General features: G+C 39.8%; 1 protein-coding gene across 3 annotated transcripts in view; it reads left to right on the top strand.

Annotated features, from left to right (window-relative positions):
• adamtsl3 (ADAMTS-like 3) overlaps nucleotides 1-15,590 on the top strand; it is a 217,423-nt gene that overhangs the window by 149,859 nt on the left and 51,974 nt on the right. For all 3 annotated transcript variants that reach the window (XM_038702057.1, XM_038702058.1, XM_038702059.1), the window contains exons 7-9: nucleotides 4,794-4,920; nucleotides 10,650-10,724; nucleotides 15,266-15,423. In XM_038702057.1, coding sequence (XP_038557985.1) covers nucleotides 4,794-4,920; nucleotides 10,650-10,724; nucleotides 15,266-15,423 — 360 coding nt within the window. The remainder of the gene's footprint in view (nucleotides 1-4,793; nucleotides 4,921-10,649; nucleotides 10,725-15,265; nucleotides 15,424-15,590) is intronic.

The following is a 15,590-nucleotide window of genomic DNA, read 5'->3' on the forward strand; positions in this document are numbered from 1 at the left end:
GTGCACTCAAACAGCAGCTGTTGACAGCCCTGGCATGCAAGAGGGCATCTGCCATGGCAGGGAAGAAATGGCATCACATAGTGATGGAGGCAGCAGTACAGAAAGGGGTGCTGGGTCGCTGTGATACCATAGCAGGAAGTTTGTCAGTGATGGAATGAGGCCAGTCCTTCCTCTAGTGCATGTATATGGATTAATAATACACACACAGCAAGATGAAATCCAGCTGTATACAAGGAGAAGAGAAAATAAATACCATTCCTGGGAGTAAAGGGGAGGAGAGCAGTGCTGTGTAATGCTCTGTCCCGTGTGTGTGTCACTTTGTTTTGTCAGCCTGTCACAGGAACTCAGCAAGAGTCTCAGTATATCTACATGTCAGTATGTGTACACGAGAGCAGTGGTAAATTAAATCAAATAAAAATAAAAAAAAGACATTACTTTTGGAATACAAGGTACTGGTCACATATAAATATGCACAACAAATTCATAGCACGTACTGAGCAGCATTAAACTGGTGTAAAGTGTAACAATGTTTTGGGGTGGAAAAAGTCGAAATTAATATTTATTTTTATTTTAACAAACATCCATTCAATTTTCTTCTGCTTATCTGGGGCCAGGTCACGGTGGCAGCAGGCTAAGCAAGGTCATCCAGATGTCCTCTTCCCATAAAAGTTTCTAGCTCCTCCTGGAGGATCCTGAAGCGCTCCCAAGCCAGATGAGATATACAGTTCATCTGGAAAGTATTCACAGCACTTCACTTTTTCCACATTTTGTTATGTTGCAGCCTTATTCCAAAATGGATGAAAATCATTATTTTCCAAACAATACCGCATAATGACAACGTGGAAGAAGTTTATTTAAAATCTTTGCAAATTTATTAAAAATAGTGTACGAAAAAAACACATGTACATAAGTATTCACAGCCTTTGCTCAATACTTTGTTGAGGCACCTTTGGCACTAAGTACAGCCTCAAGTCTTTTCGAGTATGATGCTACAAGCTTGGCACACCTATTTTTGGCTTTTTTCGCCCATTTTTCGTAGCAAGACCTCTCAAGCTCCATCAGGTTGAACAGCCATTTTCAGATCTGTTCAATCAGGTTCAAGTCTGGGTTCTGGCTGGGCCACTCAGCGACATTCACAGAGTTGTCCTGTAGCCACTCCTTTGTTATCTTGGCTGTGTGCTTAGGGTCATTGTTCTATTGGAAGATGAGCCTTCGCCCCAGTCTGAGGTCTAGAGTGCTCTGGAGCAGGTTTTCATCAAGGATGTCTCAGTACTTTGTTGCATTCATCTTTTCCTCAATCCTGGCGATGAGCGGTGCCTGGTTTCTTTCAGACATGATTCTTGCCTTTTAGGCCAGTTTCGTCAGACCAGAGAATTTTGTTTTTCATGGTCTGAAAATCCTTTAGGTGCCTTTTGGCAAACTCCAGGCGGACTATCATGTGCCTTTTACTGAGGAGTGACTTCCGTCTGGCCATGCTACTATACAGGCCTGATTGGGGGAGTGCTGCAGAGAAGGCTCTCCTCTCTCCACTGAGACACACTGGCGCTCGGTCAGAGTGACCATAATGTTCTTGGTCACCTCCCTGACTGAAACCCTTTTCCCCTGATCGCTTGTGGTGACTGACTACCTCGTGCTCATGAGCATAGGTGAGGGTTGGAACACAGATCACATGGTAAATCGCAAGCTTTGCCTTCCAGATTTGTTCCTTCTTCACAACAACGGTCCGGTACAACACCAGCATTACCTCTAATGACGGCACACCATTTTACACTCCATTTTACCATTATTCTTGAACAGGATCCCAAAATACAGGAATGAACTCCTTTTGCTCGGGGAAGTCAATCACTACAACTATGGAAGTCATTATTATGGATTTAGAATATGTACACCATGGATATTTGGCCTCTAGGCTCTGACTTAGCCATTCCCCTCAGGGAACCACCAAGCTCAGTGGGGAGTGGGGATAATGATCTTGCAGTCAGAGGCCATGTGAGTGTAGTGGTGAACTTGAGTTAGCTGACTTAATTTAACTAGCTTGCAGGCTTCTCTGAAATAATTTCACCACATTACCCATACTGTTTTCTAGTGAGAAGAGTCTTACTGGAGGCCGTAGCTTTCTAAAACTATACTTCATCACTGCGAGGCTATAATAACTATGACCATTTAGGTCTGCCATATTATCTTTCATCTTAGTATCTTTTATGTTGGGATCAGCTCCAGGCCCCCTGTGACCATTCAAACGATAAGGGTGGATAGCTTATGCATGGATGACATTGTCACTGTTTTGTGCAGCCTGTAGTAAAAGAGAAACGTTTATTGCTCACCATGGATCAATTCAAAATCCTTTCTTCTGATTCTTAATTATACATTGTTTAAAACTGGTGTTTTCAGGTGTAACTTAGGATGTCTAATTTAAATGTAAATTTAATTAAATTTCTAATTTCACATTTGTGACTATTGCATCTCATGGGGTTTGTGAAAACAATGCCTACACAGTAATGCTAGGATCTTACTTAATTTGTCATGCATTTGTATTGCGTGAGACTGTGTATAAGCATCCTGTGACCTGAAATGACACACTGTGATGAAACTGATTATACGTTTTTTATTCATGTTGTTCAAGTTGAATTTTAACATAGAGCTGTGGGAGGAAGATTACAGGGAGGAAAACAACTTGAATAGATCCTCCACAAAAAAAACTCATGTTCATACAATTTTAAGGTTCCAAGACATGACTGTTTTGGCTACAACAACACTTTTTGATTAATGATGAATTAGGATTATTTCTTTCAATTAATTTGTTAGTCATTTAGTCTATAAAATATCAGAAAACAAGAGTCTACAGCCATGCTAGCGGCTTTGTCGGGCTGTAATGCTCATTGTGTAAAGAAAACAAAAAAATAGATGGATAAAAGTCCAGGCTTTGTTTTTTATCCTTTTTTTAAGCAGCTGTGGTGAAGAAAGTGTAAAAGTGCTAGTGGCTGGTATAGTAGTGGTTATAATGCTAAAATCATCACAATGACCGTATCCACAAGCTGGTGTTTAGCAGGGATGTTTAAAGACATCAAGTGGCAAATCTGGCTAAACTGTTGGCTGGTTTGTGTGATTGTCTGACCACTGATGCTTTTTTTTGCCCTGTTGGATTTGTTTTTTTGCAATATTTTAATAAATCAATAAAACTAAGTTTACTATCTTACTTTAGCATGTCATTATGCCAACATTAGATAATTGACTCTTCACTAAGCCACGCCCCGAATACACAGCTGGCCAATCACAGCACAGTATAGGACTCTCTCCAGCTGAACTCCATGTGCTCCATTGACTGTAATATAAAAAGAGTCATTTTCTAGCTTTCTTTTGGCTATATTTTTCTAAGATATGGTGAAACGCTGTTCCTGGAGCACTTGTAATAGTTACAGTTGCTACCAAGAGAGGTTGACAGGAGACGTACAATTTACTCTCTTTATAATCTCTTAAATAAATCCAGAAAAATGTCGGCTGTGGGTTGTTCCTAATGTGATATTAGTTAGCTAACACAAGCTAACTTCCTACTGAATGTAACGTTATAAAGTCCTACTGTTCTGCTTTTTAATACATGAACAGAGGCCTACCCAGCTGTACAGGAACAGTGTTGATCCTTAATATCGTTGTCTTTTGTCTCAATCGTCGGGGGATGCGGTGGTTCACTTGTACTGTGTGATCGGTAGGCTTTAGCTTCTAGCTTTCATTATTTTCACGTCAGCTGGACAGCCTGAACACAACCTTCATATCTATAATGCAACTGCAAAACTGTCTGCTTCTTTCAGAGATCGCTTTTTCCAACTAATTAGACAATATTTCTCCAGGGAGTGCTGTAATAGACAGTGGCAGCGCTGACAGTTTGTCGTTCTTAGCAACAGTAACTAAGGGGGGCGGGGCTTAGCGAAGGGTCAGTTAGCACTAAACACAAAGTACAGATAAGGCTGATGGGAGCACCGGTAGTTTTGCATGTATTTAGTCATAAAGTATTGGACAATTTTTGATTTTTATTGTGATGATGGCGAAAGGCATCCAAATTTGGTGATTGTGATTCTCCCTTTGTTTTTACCCGCCATGGCATTTGACAAGCTCCTGCTCCTTTTTTTGTCAGAAATGTACAACACAGTGCTGTTAAGCTTCCCTATTAAAATTCGATTGGTCTTATTTAAAAAGAATTCTGCTCCCCCTCATGTTCTGTGTGTTTATTTTGTGTCACTGACTTTGGGTCAGCCAGTCAAGATGGAGTGATTGAGTCAGTGGCACACTGATAAAAGAAAATTTATAAAATACATTTTTTTACAGAATAAATTTTAACAGCAGTTTGTCTCATTTGCAGACAGAGAGTGGTGGTTTCGAATGAATTTATTATCTGTCATCATCACAAAACTAAACATTCCCTTGTTTTTTACATTGGCGAGGACCAAGGGAGTGACCTGGTAGCTAAACTTACTCTCAACATCAACAGTGTTGCAGCCGTCATCAGTGCAAGAGAGTGTAACCTGTAGAAGTTATCAGATATCTGCGCTGATTGCAAAGAATGGGCAAGTTTTTCATGTGGAGAGTTTAACAGTGTCTGACTGTGGCTGCTGAGAATGGGCTTTCTCCCAAATCACAGACTGAACAAACAATGACCATATGTCATTGTGAGGCTTGACTGTATCAGTGCAACAGATGAAACAGCCTTACTATGAGTGTACTGTATATCCAGCTCTCTTGTCTTTTGGTTGGTCATCCCCATATTTCTTTCTGAGTATGTATTTGTGATCTGTGTGCAGGAGGTGGGCTGTGATCGCCAGCTGGCCAGCGGTGCCAGGGAGGATAATTGCGGCGTGTGTGGTGGCGATGGCTCCACCTGCCGGCTGGTACGAGGACAAGCAATACCCCACCTAACACCAGAACAATGTAAGTATCTGACTGCTGGACTCACAATGATGTAATCCTCTTCTGTATCCCCAAGCAAATCCGGTAGCACTTTATAGTACAGCTCGGTAATAACATGGTAATAGTGGGGTAATTGATAATAAAGAGGTAATAAGTAAGTAATACCATGTAATATCCAAAGTAACAACCAGGTAATATACCCTCAGCTCATGCCTAATAGCTCTCTGCTAGTTTCATAACTGTAAACAAAATATGTACTGTATCTCTGCCCAGCCTTCCTCCCAGCCAGGCTCTATGGGCAAAGCTGGATATCTGCCTGCTGGGACTAGGGAGTACTTGCTGAGTTTGTCACATGCCTTCAAGAGCCACAGCCAACAGCTTTGGCCTGCTCCTCGGTCATCCCCCTCTCTTTCTACTATTAAAATGCCATCTGCCTACAACGTACACACTAGCAGATGGAGATACACCATTCACACATCAATGACTTTTCTTCTAGCAGGTTTTCCTAAACCCAGAGATTCAGTCCAGTTCAGTTCAATACATAACTGTGTTTTGGTCAATCCTGGTCTCGTCATGAGATTTGTCCATGTTTGCTTGGAGTCGGTTAAATCCAAAAACACTGCATAATAGAATGAGACAAGCAGAAAATGTGTGTTTGGAAAGGAGTTTTAATCAGCATCCATCTTAGATTTAGCACAACAAAACTGGCTCAGCATTGATCATTCCGTCTGAGTTATTGGCTTTCATGCTGGAGTTTTGTATAAAATGTTTCAAATTAAGTTGCTTTGGCATGCCTCGGGGAGTGGAAATGGAAATGACTGGATTCCCTGAAAAAGACTGGTATTATAAATCACAGCCAGTGACCATTTAATATTTCTTTGGGTTTTAATATGTTGGGGAGAACATCAGGGGTGTGCCAGTACTGTTCTGTAGGACATGTAATATCAGTGAAATAAACTGAAAGAAATGTAAAACATGGAGACATGTCTTAACCTTCCATGATTAAGTCTGAACATTTAGGAAACACTGAAGTTGAAGATGCACGTTTGGCACAAAAAGTGTGGACATATAGCTCCAATATCTTGATCTTAAGGGGTCAAAACACTTCATGGGTTAATTTGCAACAGATATATATATCCTTTTTTATAGTAGTTGAACAGATATCTCCATATCTACCTACCTGCCTACCTTTGTGCACTCATTCAGCATGAATATATGTTTTGGGGGAGTGGCTTTGAAGGGAGGCCTGAAGGAATCTTTTTGATCAACTGACCAACATTGACAACCCTGGAGCCACGCTAGTGTCGATAAAAATAAAGGAAGCTTCACATGTTGTTTATAGAAACCGCTTCTTTACTTAAAAACTATGTGTCAGTATATTACTGTGTATTCTCTGAATACACACTGTGTGTTTCTGAGAATGGTTGGCACTGTTAAAGGAGACCTATTATGCCTTTCCACATTTTATGACTTTTCTACAATGTTACAATGTTGGATGTTCATGTGTTTAAAAGAAATCCCGGTGAGCCAAAACCTCAGATTTCCTCCTGTTCTGAACGCTCTGTTTTGAACTGGGCTAAAAGAGACAGAAGCATTTACAGCTTGTTTCAGACAGAGGCTGAAATGAAGGCCTACATGACACAAGAGTCAGTATAAGACAGCAATTTTTTTTTTTTGAGCTTTGAATCATGCAGAGCTGCCATACAGGAGTCACAGAACTACAATATAGGACTGGAAAAGCAGAATTATAGGTCTCCTTTGAGTGCAACACTTCTTTTATCAAGAGGCCAGTGGGGAACTTGTAACACTGTGGTTGTCTTTAAATGAGTGTCAAAGTTTCCTCTGGCCAGAGAGGCTACCTGTCAGAACCATTTGTACGTTTTCCATTCAGTTTAAAAGTTTCAGTCTCTCATGTTCTCTCTTCCTTGCCCTTAGCGTTAATGTGCCAAAAGAGGCAAGCTGATTCAGTAAATCAATCACGACCATTTAGTCTTACCTTGGTTAGTGAGCTTATTTACCATTACAGACACACAGTATCACCTTTGTTCCTCCAAATCCATTATTCATAACTACTATTTATCAGTCATTGCTTTTGGAATATGAATTTGCTTCAGTATTGCCTAAAGCCTGCATTTATGGGTCCAACAAACTCATGTTAAATGAGTTAAGAGCTTGTTATATACGTTCCATTTCCATTATTTATTTTGAAGGTCTTTTTAAAAAATGACTGGGCTTTACGTTTAATCTAAGAAAAAAAAAAAAGCTAATTGCTGCAGCTGAATTTATTTCATTGCTCCTGCAAATTTAGGACATTGCAGATACAGTTTCCAAGCATAATTATATTAGAGGGCAAAACCCCCCTGGCTGGCAGCCAGAGCAGCTTAATTATTTGAGCTCAATGCTCAATTGTTGCCAGAAGTAAGTCTCATCAAATGTGGAAAATAGAATTTACACTTCATTTGTTTATTTCTTGCTTAACCATAGAGAGAGAGGTACACCACTAGTGTGAAAAGTCAGGAGGTATTCTTGCAGCCTGAAAAACAGAAAAACCTTTCAGAGCAGTAACTACTTTCAGGAGTTTGATTGACTTGTTAGCAAGGCTCACAGATGTTTGACTGGACACATGGATGTTATTTAGAGTTGATCAGTGCTCCTGTGAAGTTGAAAAGCAGGCAGATTTAGGGATGGTAGACTGTGTGCTGTGTGCTGGACTCTTTCAGTCAGTGCTCTTGAAAAAGTGAGAGGCCATTACCACAAGCAGGCAATGAAGGAGATTTTTTTTATCTTAGGGATTTCAGTATGAGTCATACACAGGCTGTGCTCTCTCTATGCGGTGGAGGAAGAAGATTTGAGACAAAATGCTGTATATGTAAATATATGTAATGTAATTGCAGCTGAAAGGGATTTTTGACTTTTCTAGTCACATCTTCATGTTAGTGCCTATTTGCTTCCAACTTGACATTTAGCCTTAACTTAAAGCAGCATTTATGGTTGTGTGTCAAGGGGTTATAGTATGGCTATGAATAGCTATGGAGCCTAAGCACGTAGCTGCAAAACATACTCCTTAGACTATGCTATAGTTTACATACACTCCCCAAAATGTAACAGTTTTGGGTCAAGAAATAAGGCGGATCTTCTTTTTATATCACAAAGTAGATTAAATAATCCAATCCAAAATATTTCCACTTTAGTTCTTCCGTGGTACGGTGTCATGATTGCCCGTCTTCCGTTCAGGCCGCAGCCCACTGAATCCAGTCAACACCAGCCAAGGCCAGCAGCCGAGGCACTTGACAGAAGACAACAGCAATGAGTTTGTTTTGGTTTAGTAAGCAGTAAAATGTTATTCAGCTCAGTTTTCTGCTCTGGTCTCATCAGAAATTCTAATATGATAATTAACCAAAGTACTCTGTGATTTAAATGTAGCTGTATTTACGTTAGGCCACTGCAACCTGTGAACAGCGTACAGTAGGTGTTACAGCAGGGACTGGGTAGGAGTTTGTTGTATGTTTGAGGTGAGTCCTGTATCTCTCATGTCATGCGATCCATACAAATTACCTCTTAAATGAATACTGAGACCGCACAGACCAAAACTTACATCTACACATTTACAACTATGAACTGTGTCTTACCTTTGCAGTTTTTGTAGGTCTGATCGCATAAACTCGCTAGGAAATACTACTCCAAACCCTGGGCACCATCTTGGAATAACAGGGTTGCCTTATTTTCTCACCCACCATCTAATGGATAAAAAAAATGCTCCGATGCAAAACTTATTTGCCGACCCCTGCTGTATATTATTACTTCTTCTTTGTTAGTACGTATTCAACGTAGTGATGAGCGTTTACACTGCCAGAATTCTACAAGAAGAACAACAACGTAGTGACGAAACGTACTCTGTAGCGTGATTTGTCTGTTTTGGGCTACTGTAGAAACATGGCGGCGCAACATGTCAATGTCCATGTAAGGGGGGACCCGCGGTTATGTAGATAGAAATGTCTCATTCTAAGGTTAGAAAAACACAACGGTTCATCATGTAAGGTCTTTATACACCACTGAAAACATAGTTAATAGTAAAAACATAGTTAGTAGATCCTCAGAAATATTACACAGTGGACGTTAAGGGGCACATTGGTGGATGTGTTGCAGTCGAACCCCGGTCTCCCACACCACAGACATGTGTCTTATACACTGTTGAACAATAACAATGTTTTGAATATGACAAATGTGAAAAGTCTTCCCCATTGTGATGATATGGTATGAAAGGGGGTGGTGAAGCTGTAGTTGCATAGATCCCCCAGGACCACAAAGGGGGCAAATAAAATCCGACAATAAAAAAAGATACATATTGAAATGGAATAAAATATTCAATAATAATGTAAAAATGTGAAAACAATAAAAAACTATTCTAATCATAAAACAGAGAACACATGTTGGATGTGCTAGCGTATTTTATAGATTTTGTGACGTGATTTAAAAGGTGTCACTGATTCTGCCTCAGATTTCATGTATAATTCTACAAATTATCATAGTTCATTTAAAACAATCTAATCTCTGTTGACAACTGCCATAGGGGTGGTAGCGTGTCTAAAGGTGGGTTTTGTTAGGCCAGTCTGAGTCAAATGTTTTTTTCGCAGACTTTTATTCCCATGTCACTGATGGCCATTGGGTTTGCAATGTGCTGTTTGGAAGGATTTTGGCCCATCCAGGCCTCCCTTCTCTGTGCTATGGGCAAATCTAATTGCAAGAAGAGAGCGTCATTTCCGGTGTTCTATTGGATCATGTGACATTAAACATAACAAGTCATAACGTAAATGAACAGATTCATTGGTTAAACAGAGTAATTTTAGCATCGTTGAGATGGCATTTATCGATCACCAGTCATCTGTTATGTCAAGCCTACCAAACTGCCCTGTTAGTCTCCATCATAGTAACTGGAGCAGAGGAGTGGACGTGCATTGAAATGGAGACTTATTTTCATTGTGGTGGAACTGCCCAAATGGTCACAAACAAATCAATGGGGGAAAAAAACAATCTGTCAACTGTGGCACTGAAATGTTGTCACCCCAGTGATCAGTGATTTTGTTAATCAATTGGTCTTAAAGAATAGTACTTAATTAGTTTTAAAATGCCCAGATGTATCGAGTCACCTACGCATGCACACGCACACGCACACGGGTGTCTTGATAAACAGTCCTGCCAATAGTTTTAAACTATTCAGCTGAACAAAAGGTGGTACAGGGCAAGCAAGAAATGCTGCAATGTACCAGCAAAGAAGAAGAAGAAGACTGCTAGCAAGTAAAAAAGCTGGATTGAAAACATTTAATAACTTACCAAAGGTTTTATGACGAATGACACATTTTTTAGAGCTCAAGGATACACACAAAGCATTTCGGTGACAAGAAAACTCAACAGGACAACTTTAAGCTGCTAATGCCCCACTATGTTCACAGCTAAGTAAAGTTGCAGCCCCAACCTCAAAATGACAAATTAGCAATTTGACTCTCAGGGCTACAAGTTTCTGCAACTCAGTAGGGGACTGTTAGAGAAAGATGGCACTGCCATATGTCGACACTGTGTGGCTCTGTCTCTGTGTCTGTTATTTATGATATTTTGTGTGTTTTGGTGATGTAGGTGAAGAATGCTGTCTAACATGTTGCTCCATACTGTAGGTGTTCACTCTGCCACCCCTCTGTTTATTGTACCGTACTGCATGTTGAAATTAACTTTTCCAACTTTGTGTCTACCTGCAGCTCTAAAGACGGTGCTTGAGGTGCCGTTGGGAAGCCGCTTTCTTAGACTCAATGCCAAAGGACCTGACATGATAGGTGAGCGACTACAGTTCAGTCAATATTCTGAGTACATATAATCTTATTCTGACTAAATGGCTTGGGTCTTGAGGGGCTGTAGCATTTATATAGTAATTGTAGTTCAATCTGTACATTTACTGCTATATTCACAGTTTTACTACTAACTTCACTATGCTCAGAATGCCAGCACCTGCCTTCTCTGAGCACAACTACACTGTCACCCTCACGTTCTCTCTCTCGACCGCATATTTGCTACACCACACTATGCACACACTATAGACCAGAGATCTGTGGCAGTGAAAGAAGATCCTTCCAGACCCAATTAGACAGAGCATTATTTGGACCATGTCCAACTCGGGTCCCAGGTTTGGTCTTCGTTCCTCAGTGCTAAAAAGACCTGTGAAGACCACTATTTGGTGCTTCAGTTCCTAGCTACTCTGTCAAAGTGTCAGAGTGTCCTTGAAAAAGACACTGAGCTCCCAAAAGCATGTGATGTATGAGAATGTGTACGGGAAAAAATATTTCCACAAGCCATATCCTGCTAGTATACTCAGTTCTGACAGTGTAATACCCCTAAGAGCTGCAAGTTTTACTGGATTTGTGCTTTGTCAGATGTTTTAGAATCGAGGACTGACCTAAGAAATACTGTAGCAGATCATTCATCAACTACCAGGAGATGAGTGTGGTGGATGGGAACCACTAGGGAGAGAAGCAGAAGGGAGAGAGTAAATCAAATTGGCTCTGAAATTCAAAAAAAAATGTTTTTCATGATATGGCAAGGCTAAATGATTGTTACTTGTTTCAAGTTGTGAAAGCTTTGGGGAAAAAGGTTATAATTAATGTCAAAAATAAGAGATTTGTCTTCCTTTTTTTCTTTTATATGGAAAATATTTATAATTCTTCAAGTGAAATGTCTAAATAGAGAAAAGTAGAAGAAGAAATGCAACATGAGCAATGGCTGATGCTTTGTCTTGCACCATCTGAAACGCATTAGCTCTAGCAGAAAGGACAGCTACCTATCCAATATTTGTTTACCCACATGTCAGCTTAAAAAAGACATGATCTGGGGTTTCCCCACCATACTATAATTTCACCAGTCTCATTTTTTATCATGGATTACAGTTTATAGTAACATTACAGTACCTCACAGCATGGCCTTTTGGTTTGCTTTCAGATTTCTCATGACTAGAGGACACAGGATGGATGCATCATTTGCTGTTATCTTACTGTCCCCTGAATTCAGACTCATGCACCACAAAGTGCAATCATTATCACTCTGTTGGTACAGACTAGAATGATCTGTTGCCCAAAGCCAAACAACAAAACAAAAAGCTAGGAAACTCATCCTGGGAGTGGATGAAGAAGTGCCTTCTAAAAGTTGTTGGGGCGCCAGACGTTATTTGGAGTAAATAAAAACTGTGACACTGGAAACTATTGTCAGTCCATCTCCCTGCCAGTAGTGTTAGAGTGTTTTTAGTGTTATAAGAAGAAGCTTCATGGCAGAGTATGCCAGCGTGCAAAGACAAGTAGCTTTTGCAATTTAGCTAAGCCTTAACAGCCTAAAGTTCTCATTTTGGAAAAATGCCTTCCAACCACTCACTGTGCAACAGAAGGTGCAGCTAGGGAATTCCAGTAGTTCATACCTGCAGGGAGTAGGGGTTAGGGTACTGGAAGATGGACTGCTGTTCTGGATTCAGAAATGCTCCTGTCTAGTCTTTTCATCTGTACATCTTCACTGTATCTACTGAAACCTCCCCTATAAAATCCCAAAGAGCTAGCCAAAGATGTGACCTGTACCACTTTTTTCTCTATTGTATTACTTTTTCCATTCTACTCTTTGCTTTTTATCCTTGTCGTCCTTGTCTTGATTTATTGATTTTTGTTGAGTTGTGCACATATTATCTGGTTTGCCCTGCCTTGTCTGATGGTATCACTTCTCAAGGAACAGTGTTATCTGAATTTACTGTTGTGTAAATTGAAATCCCACCGCACAACAGATCTCAAGTTAGAAGCTTTAATTCTGTATTAGAACTTTTTTTTTGGAGCATACAACACGTTTCACACCCAGCCTCCTCTGGTTTGCTCGTCATGTTTTATGCAATTCCCTGTTGGTAATATGTTAAAATTAAAGCTGCAAGCAGCAATGAACAGCCACCCGCACTTCACGCACATAGGGTGGGCTCTGAATTTGCAAGCATTTTGGATGCTGTGTGAAAGAGTTAAACATCACTTCCTGTGTCCTCTAAGTAGCGCTATAGAACACCTGCTAATTACACAATTTTGTCCCAGTATACATAAAAAATGTGCATGACACACAGTGTGCACATAAATCATAAATCAAATGACTGTCACAAGAGGCTTCAATAAAAACTCAGCACAACATTTCATCGAGAAGGACTTTAAATTGTACTGTGAAAATTTTAAGTCGATTTGAGTGTGCTGTAGGAGGAATTTGTTAAAGTATGGAGCCTGTAAATAGCAAAAAAATGCCCTAAATTTGTACTTTCATTTAAAAATGGCTGACTACCTGTTATGTTTAGAGTATGATTACAGTAGGCTTTTTTGTTTGTCTTGGGGTGATACTACATCTGCCGCAAACATTTCCTCCATGTAGGTGAAGCGTAGTCCTGGGGCTGTTGCCAGTAGGTGGCACTATGACAGCCAGTCAACGAGGCTCTGAATTATCATGCGTCTTGGATGGCATACGAAGGAGTTAAACGTCATTTCCTGTGTCCCCTTCATGTGGCGCTAGAGAACATTCAATTATTATGTTACATACCAGGATCTCAATTGTAGACCACACTGGAAAAACTGCTTGTAAATTAAATGATGATCGTCACACTTTACTTCCTGTTGCCAGCAGGTGGTGCAAAGACCATGAGTCCTAATTATCATGTAGATGTCCTGAGGCCTGGAATCTTAACAAACATGTACAGTTTGGGGAAGATTTGACAATGTAAACTGAAGTTACAAAGATCCCACGCCACGGACACGCCCATCAAGAAGAACTTTTTTTTTTCATCACCAATGTGCGCCTCAAACATTTTGGATTAATTCTCTAGGTAGGGTTTGTTAAAGTAAGACGCTAACGAAATTTGACATCACGCCATGGACACAACGAAAACTCACAAACTTCAAGATAGCATCACCATTGGCTTTTCTGAGACAGTTTTTATGTGGACCTGTTCAACCTGCTAAGAGTAGTACATCACAGCATAAAACTTGTCATTTACTGTTACCAGTAAGTGGCGCTATGACAATTATTGAATATTGGCATGTAGAGTCAATTGTCAAACATGTAAAGTTTTCAGTGTTAATTTTGTCAGACATTTTAAAATTTAGTCTTAGTCCTGTGACAAATGTCCTTGTTAGTTTTTGTCATGTTTAGTCCACTGTATACTATTTTTTTACTCAAGTTTTAGTTTTAGTTTTTTTTTCTAGTTTTAGTCATTAACCATAATTTTAGTCTTTTCTAACTCATTAATATAATTTTGGTTAATCTGCTCGAACCAAAATAGAGATATTTATCATTTTAGTCTTTATTTCACTCATCTCACATATGGATAAATTGTTTTCTAAAATTTGAATGTTAGCTTTGTTCTAATTTTTATAGCAAAGGAGACATTAACTTACCTCAGTTCCCGGGTGTTTAGCCTTAAGTTTGTTGTGTTTTTTCCAGAAATCTGACAATCTATCAGACGGCAAGTCACATTGCTTGCCGTCCGCTATAATTGGGCACTGTTTTTTTGTCCGCCTCACTGTATTTACAGTAACGATTTCCTCGCGCACCAGGTGTCGCCCCGGTCGGCCAGCATGCAAAGCAAAGGAAGACAAAAACGTCTCCTTTGTCTCCTCATTATACTGACAAAAAGAAAGAGAGATTTTATTTTATGAATTACATTTTAGTCTCGTCATTTTCGTCAACAACATTGCATGTTAATAAAGTCACAGTCAGTGTTTAAGGACGTTGTCGCTGTCTCGTCATCATCTCCTTTTAGTCAGGGAAAAAAAGGTCATTGACGAATATATTTGGTTTAATTTCGTCTGACGAAAGTAACACTAGTACAGTGAGGTTACAACAACTTTCTGTTTCATGATTCTGTTTCCAGTTGCAGCTGTTCCATTTTTCTGGGTTGTTTTATTCATTAAATCCTTGTGCAAGAAGGACAGTCTTGGTATATAACTTGTCAATAATCATAACCATTCATGGGGGAAAATAACTAGTTTGTAGTCTTTTCTCGCACATTGTCAATCATTTTACCTATTTTTAGGCATATGCAAGTGAAATACACTATTATATACTGCTCTTCTTAGTCTTCTTCTTGTACTGACGGGAGCCGCTGACTTCCTGTCACTGCTTCATAAAATAGCATTATCCAGGTATTAAGGATTTCCTCAATGACAAAAAGGAATGTTTTGTGCTTGGGACCTAATAATAATAATAATTCCTTCCATTTCAGTAGGGTCCCCTCACATTTCGGCCCTTTATTAAGTTAAAATATGAAGTTATTTTTGAAAGATCATTAATAAACATTCCTCTTGCTCTGTCTCTCCCTCAGTTATCGAAGCTATCTCTCTTCAGGGGAGGAAGGAGGAGACCAGTCTGGCATCTGTAGGCTCCTATGTGATAGGAAACACCTCCTTGGACTTCCACAGAGGGACGGACAGGCAGACTCTCAGGACACGTGGCCCACTCAGTGCTGATTACATTATCAAGGTGAAACAAAGGAAAGAGGCCTAGCGTAGGTTTATAGCAAGAGCCTTAAGACTTTTGGCTTCTGATGCATAATATTTAACAATGCAGGGATTGTTTAAATAAGACTGTGAGGTTGTTTCCAGCAGCACCACTAGTATTACTGTTGGGAAAGGCCTACTAACTTGAAT

The sequence above is a fragment of the Micropterus salmoides genome, unplaced genomic scaffold (genome assembly GCF_014851395.1).
Source record: "Micropterus salmoides isolate LMB-PRFRI ecotype aquatic unplaced genomic scaffold, ASM1485139v1 Ms_hic_scaffold_6, whole genome shotgun sequence".
NCBI classification, from domain to species: Eukaryota; Metazoa; Chordata; class Actinopteri; order Centrarchiformes; family Centrarchidae; genus Micropterus; species Micropterus salmoides.